The sequence below is a fragment of the Pinus tabuliformis genome, chromosome X (genome assembly GCF_031772625.1).
Source record: "Pinus tabuliformis cultivar Carrire ecotype Pingquan chromosome X, CPIR1, whole genome shotgun sequence".
In the NCBI taxonomy this organism is placed as follows: domain Eukaryota; kingdom Viridiplantae; phylum Streptophyta; class Pinopsida; order Pinales; family Pinaceae; genus Pinus; species Pinus tabuliformis.
The window spans coordinates 916,929,947-916,936,380 of NC_142308.1; the positions used below are offsets into that span (position 1 = coordinate 916,929,947).

At 40.1% G+C, this 6,434-nt stretch overlaps 1 protein-coding gene across 1 annotated transcript; it reads left to right on the forward strand.

Moving 5' to 3' along the window:
- Positions 1 to 1,621: 1,621 nt before the first annotated feature.
- On the forward strand, positions 1,622 to 2,194 carry LOC149142667 (RING-H2 finger protein ATL57-like). The gene has a single exon (XM_089451548.1). The coding sequence runs from the start codon at positions 1,622 to 1,624 to the stop codon at positions 2,192 to 2,194; it is 573 nt and encodes a 190-aa protein (XP_089307674.1).
- The last annotated feature ends 4,240 nt before the right edge of the window (positions 2,195 to 6,434 follow it).

The window sequence follows — 6,434 nt, forward strand, 5'->3', positions numbered from 1 at the left end:
AGACAGTCATGATATCTGTCAAATTTACTTTAAGTACAAGAATCTACTTTACAGACAATATCTTAGCGTTACCCGAAAGCAATTATTCGGTCCATCTGATAGACCCGAATCTTTGTGCGGACGTCGCTTTGGTAAAAGCTGGAAAGCAATGATTCCTTTTGCTTTAAGTCTTTTCTTTGATCCGACCAGCAATAATGTTTGTCCCCCCTCTCTTCCTATATAAGAAGGGTAAGGCTCATTTGTTTGGCATCGGAGTTTTGAGAGTCTAAGAGTCTTGAGTCTTGTGAGTTTTGAGTCGAGTGTATTTCCTGCTCTGCATCTACGGACCTAAGGGTCTGATCTGCTTGCACCACGAAAGATTCACTCAAGTCCTTAGGTGGTTTGGAAGCCTGCGCATCAGTGTGCTCGGCACTGGTGAGAACCTAAAGTGGCTGAACCATTAGTAAGAGTCTTTCAGTTTGTAGATGTCAGTCATAAACTTCTGAGGCAGAGTCTGTCTATCGCCAGGTAGCCTCCGGTATTACTTGTTCTTTATGAACGGTATACAGTCCGGTAAAAGTGACGACAGTCAATCTCTGTAAAGAAATTCTCTCTCTGTAATATTCTAAGTTTCTGCAATAAAAAGAGTACACTATATTTCTGCAATCGAGTACCTCTGTGATTTAAAAAAGTCTGCTGCGATAGTAGTTTTGTTGAGCTTTCGTCTGAAGTTCGCAGGGAGTTCGCCAAAGGATCAAAGGGACACCAAGGCTGTTGTAAAGCGTGGAAGCCATTGTATAAGCCAGAAGAGTGTGAAAGATCTCAGTAGGTTCACCACTGGTTCACCAGGTGTTGGCCATCAACACTAACAAAAAGGCACAGCAAGTTGCAAGCTCATGATGTTTGAAAAACGATAGATAATTTTTCAGTGTAAAAATTAATATCATTTAAATCTTGTGAATGTTTTTGTGGTGCCACCGTCATTAAGATAATCAATATGTTAATTAAATAAATAAATAGACATCATGGATGATGTTAAATGGCCATGGCTAATTATATTTTATTGGCTTGTGTGAACTAATTTTTGGACTAGTACTCACCAATGGAATGTTTATGGGTAGCATGGCTGTATGTATAACCTTGCGGTCTTCGATTGGAAAATAAATAAATCATATATAAAATGATTGGTCGGGACGACTCTAAAGCCTGTCTGGATAACCTTTCTCAATGCCCTCATTGCATACGTAAACAAGCTATTTCTTTTTTTCCGATAGCATTGCGGCCCCTTTTTTTGGGATGCTGCGTCACATATTTCCATCCCCTAAACTATTGCGGATTTGATATGATAACAAATTTTCAGACATATTTTAATAACAAAATATAAAATATTTTAATAAAATATATTAGCCATGGCCGTTTAACATCATCGATGATGTCTATTTATTTATTTAAATAACATCAGAAAAGTTCTACAACCATCCATCGTTCTCATCGCCTACAAAATAGGACCATAAAATCAAGAATGCCTCATATATTACTGCATTCCCCCCAGAAATCGTTCGATCATTCATTACACGATTAAGGGAAGCGAACCGCCAATTCGCTGGTTTGTGGCACGCCATATTTATCAGTATATATCGACATGGACCCAAATTCAAATCCACCCAATCCTGCAAATACTGCTAGAGTGTTTGGCCTAGTGCTCTGCTTGGCAACTGTGATTGTAATACTCATGATCTTGTCGTTTTCGTATCTCTTCTTACGCTATCGCTCCACTGTTCCTTTACTCGATCCACTAAGCTGGGCTAACCAGCGCGCCATCGCCCTTCATACCGCTCGCTTGAACCACGACGGCGTTGTAATTGGGATCGAGGAGGAGACCTTGGATTCACTCCCCAAGATGTTATATTCCAAGAAAGTTTGCCAGTCCTTCAAATCTGCAGAAGGAAATGAATTAGACGAAGCAGAGGATAAGAAGTGTTGCTCGATTTGCCTGAGCGATTACAAGGAGTCGGAGGTTGTGAGGGTTATGCCTGATTGCACTCACATGTTCCACAGGAATTGCATCGACGAATGGCTTCGCTTGCACGCAACATGCCCCATCTGCCGAACTTCTCCTCTTCCTTCACTGCGCTCCACTCTCGTACAAGAAGCCCCTCCAACTACTATTCTCACAGTACATGATCATGATTCCAACCACCCTTTCCCAAGATAACGCAGGGGACGTTGTACTGTAACACACACCAAAACTCTGACGTTCTTTCACAAAATTTCTTTATGCTTGCCTATGTTTCCATATCATATATATATAGATATCTTGCAATTCATCACACGATTCCCATGATTCATATGAATTCAGGTGGAAATCTTGTATTTTTTGCCAGCAAGCATAAATTTGTGGAAACTTTTTATCTCAAAATAGCTATGTTGCATGAGTTTCTGGAACATGGGAACGTTGGGAACTTGGGTACGAGTGTCGGGAACGGCTAGAGGTTTCCCCAAAATTTACAGGAAACGGCTAATCTGGAACGGTAATATTATATAATAAAAATATAAAAATAAAAAATATATAATTATATAATAATCAAAATTAATATTAAATCAAAATATTCAAATATTCAAATCAATTTAAATATATAATCTCTCTTGTATATAAATATTACTTCCTGAGTCTCTCCCTTTTATATATATAAAATATTAAAATTTCAAGTTCATTATCAGTTCTCTGACACATGACCAGTATTTGAAACAATCTGCCTAAAAAATACAAAGGAACAGTTTGACCTATGTTTCTCTAGTTATTCTTATGAGAAAAAGTAAAGTGACTCTAATGGTTAAGCATTGATTGCCACATACAATATGCACACAATCTTCTAAACATATACATATACATATACATAAACAAAAAAATAAATACTCATTAGCATGACATCCCAGATATCGCCCTTACATTGAGGTGTCACACGCTTCCTTAACCCATCAAGAGATTGCTCCAGTTTCTCAATTAAGGATATCGGTGTTAAGGATGTCTTTGGCCTTTATTCCTGCGAAGGTTTCAACAAAGCCTCATGTTTTGTGGGCAATTCAACATATTTCTTTACATGCTTTGTATTCCCTAACCCCACGGAATGCAGGAACTCCAAAAAAAACAGTCTTCAAATCTCCCGGAACTTTCCCAAGCTCCCATTGCAGCTCCCACAGAGAAAGAAACGTTCCCATACAGTTCCAAAGCTTCCGGGAGCGCGGCAACCACTGGAACGGGTTTCCCACTTTTAGGGAACGGTTCTCGTGTAACAGAGCAAAATAGTTATTTCAATATCGCATGTTTTGTTAAGGGTAAATCGTTTGGTACTTGCATGTTATCTGAATGAGTGAAGAAATCAAAGAAAAACGATTTGCTTTTGCTGTTTAAATTTTGCCAGAAAGCATAAATTTGTGGAAATTTTTTTATCTCAAAATAGTTATTTCAATATCACATGTTTTGTTAAGGATAAATCGTTTGGTACTTGCATGTTATCTGAATGAGTGAAGAAATCAGAGAAAAACGATTTGCTTTTGCTGTTTAAAAGATTTGTCAAATGCAGGGCATCACACAGAAAATGTCGCAGTGTGGAGTATTTATAGGAGCCGGGGCCACTTTGGCAATTCCGTGGCTGGACTGGACAGAACAAATTTAATCCAGCCACAACTATGGCAGCAAAGCAGTATGTTCATCCACCAATAATATTTTTTTTACATTTGGTACTTGTTATATTTTTTTTATACACACCATAAGGAAAATATGAAACCATTCTCATCCTATCTTTTGTAGTTACTTCAAAGGGTTTAAGAAAAAGTTATTGGAATCAATGAAAAAAGATATTTATGTTTCTGCATTAATTTGTATTTTCATATAAATAAAAGTGTAACTATATCCATTCATAATAACTATTAAAATATTAATTTTATTTTATATATATTAAACTGTTAAAATTTAAAACATCTAAAAACTAAATATATTATAAATTTATTTAAAATAATAGTATCTATTTTTAATAATAAAAAGATTTAATATATAAGTTAAACATATATACATTCAAAAATATATATAATAACATTTTTTAATTATTTATATTAATTCATTTTATTATGGAGATTATAGATTTGGTTATAATATAACAGGTCAATATCATGATTTATCAATACTATATGCCCAAAAAAATCTAACTCTTGCATAAACATTCATCAACATTAACATAAATGCACAACAATATAACTGGGAGGGGCAACTCCCTGTAATGAGTTTGCCCATAATAATAATATATATGTAAGTTACAATCCTGAGGAAACCCCAGAATAACACTTAGAATATTTTTACATTCACTAGCACAAAGCGTTCAGCGAGCTCGTCGGCATGTCCACACGATCGTCCGAACTACTCTGCGCAATTTCTCGTTTGCCTTTGCACGTCCACCTAAATGCATTTCGTTAAACACATCCAACTCATCCAACTCGTCAGGCACTCCCAGCAAACGCCCAACTCGCCAAGTTTCCGTTGGTGAGTCATTCACTATGCACCCGTTCAAGACTTTACCCAAACAGCCGTTCACCAACTTGTATCGTTCAGGCAAACCCCCTGCTGCGCCCTCGAACGACTTCCTGAATGACCGTTCGAACAGATGCCCTATTGTACCCTCGAACGACCCTGGCCGAACGCCCTCGAACGATTCTGCATGAACGTCCTCACATGATTTCTTGAATGACGCCCTCGGACGATTTCCTGAACGACGCCCTCACACGATTTCCTGAACGATGCATTCGAATGAATTTTTGCATGATGCCTTCAAACGACTTCGTTTCAGCTCGGTGCTTCGGCCCTGCACTTGTCCACCTGCACCTTCGCCCGTTTCAAACTTCAAACCCATGCACTTCACCTTTCACCTTATGACTGTGTGTTTTTTCTTGATCGAATGATGACTTAGCTCCATGCCAAATCTCTCCATATATATGGCTCGCCCGACGTTGAACCATCGTGTCCTTATGTTGGCTGACCTCCATACTTCATCGTTTCACTTCTTTTGAATGGGTGGGCCCACCCATCGGCTGACCCAAGTGTGGTGTCCATCGTTTGCCCTCGCCCACCCATCGGCCCGCCGGGACCGCCCACAACCTATATGTCAAACGACCTCCACACTTAGTCTTTTTTCGTACGTGTTCTTTTGTTCACTGTCTAACTAGTTTGGCTCACCCGTGCGCTCTCACTGCACGCCCTCGCTCTAACTAGTTTGGCTCACCCGTGCGCTCTCACCGCACGCCCTCGCCCAAACATGCCTATAGCTCAAGGTCCTTACATCCTCCTCCACCTGAAGTCATTGTCGTCCTCGACAATCTTCCATCCAAGTAACCATCTGTCACCAAGATATCATCCACACAACTGTGTATATGGGTAGTCCAGATGTCCACTACTCAATCTTCTCTCACGCCATAGATATGCCACTATGTTGTAAGGAATCATGTGCTGGTATCCCTCATGTTGGTGATTAGTTGGGTATCTAATCCAACCATGCATCGCCTCCACAAGAACTCATGCCCCACATGGTCATGATTGTCCACTGCGTGCTGTCTGTTAACCTGTGTCATCTCACCCGTAGATGCCTGCTCAAAGTGTTTGGAGACTCACTGCCATGAGCACCTAACAATGAGCCTCATGCTCCCTGATAGTCTAAGATGATGAGGAGCGAGTCAAGCCTGAAGGCTCTCCCTCACATATCAACTCAATCCACCTATCTGGATCCTCCACTTCCATTCTTTGCAAGTATGCCTCCCGATCTCCCCCTTGGACATTCGGCCTCACATACTCTTCGTCATCGTCATCGTCATCCTCCACTGCCTCTAGCCTCTCAGATAGATCCAAGATGCTCTTTGACAATGCCTTGATAACCTGTGACTACTCCATAAGTTTTGTCTCTACAACAGAAAAACGCTTACAGATCTCTTCATCTTTCTTTCTCTCCTCCATACTCATCGCTGTCGCCTTATGCTCGGCCTTAGTTACTTCCACAATCAATACACCAATGGGTACATCCTCTCGTCCGTCGTAAATCTATAGTTTCCTCATATGGGGAGCAATCATAGCATCGAATTCCTTCATGAATTCTATATGCAGTACAACTTCACAGTCATCTATTCGCACCACAGTGAAATCGACTTTCCCTTTCCATTCACAAAGTGTCACATCCACCTTTTCAGCCACACCAATCATAGAATCTGGAGGAGAATTCACTGTCTTCATTTGTGCCTGCACCAGTACAAACATCAGCCCAATCCTTCTCGCAATATCCTCACTCATAAACTTGACATTCGTGACAGGTGGTATCAGAGCTGATGAACGACGGGAAGCTGATCCCACTGCACTAACATGACAAGTGGTATCAGGGTGATTCAGATTTGCAGAAGGGAGGTGTAATACTTCGTGA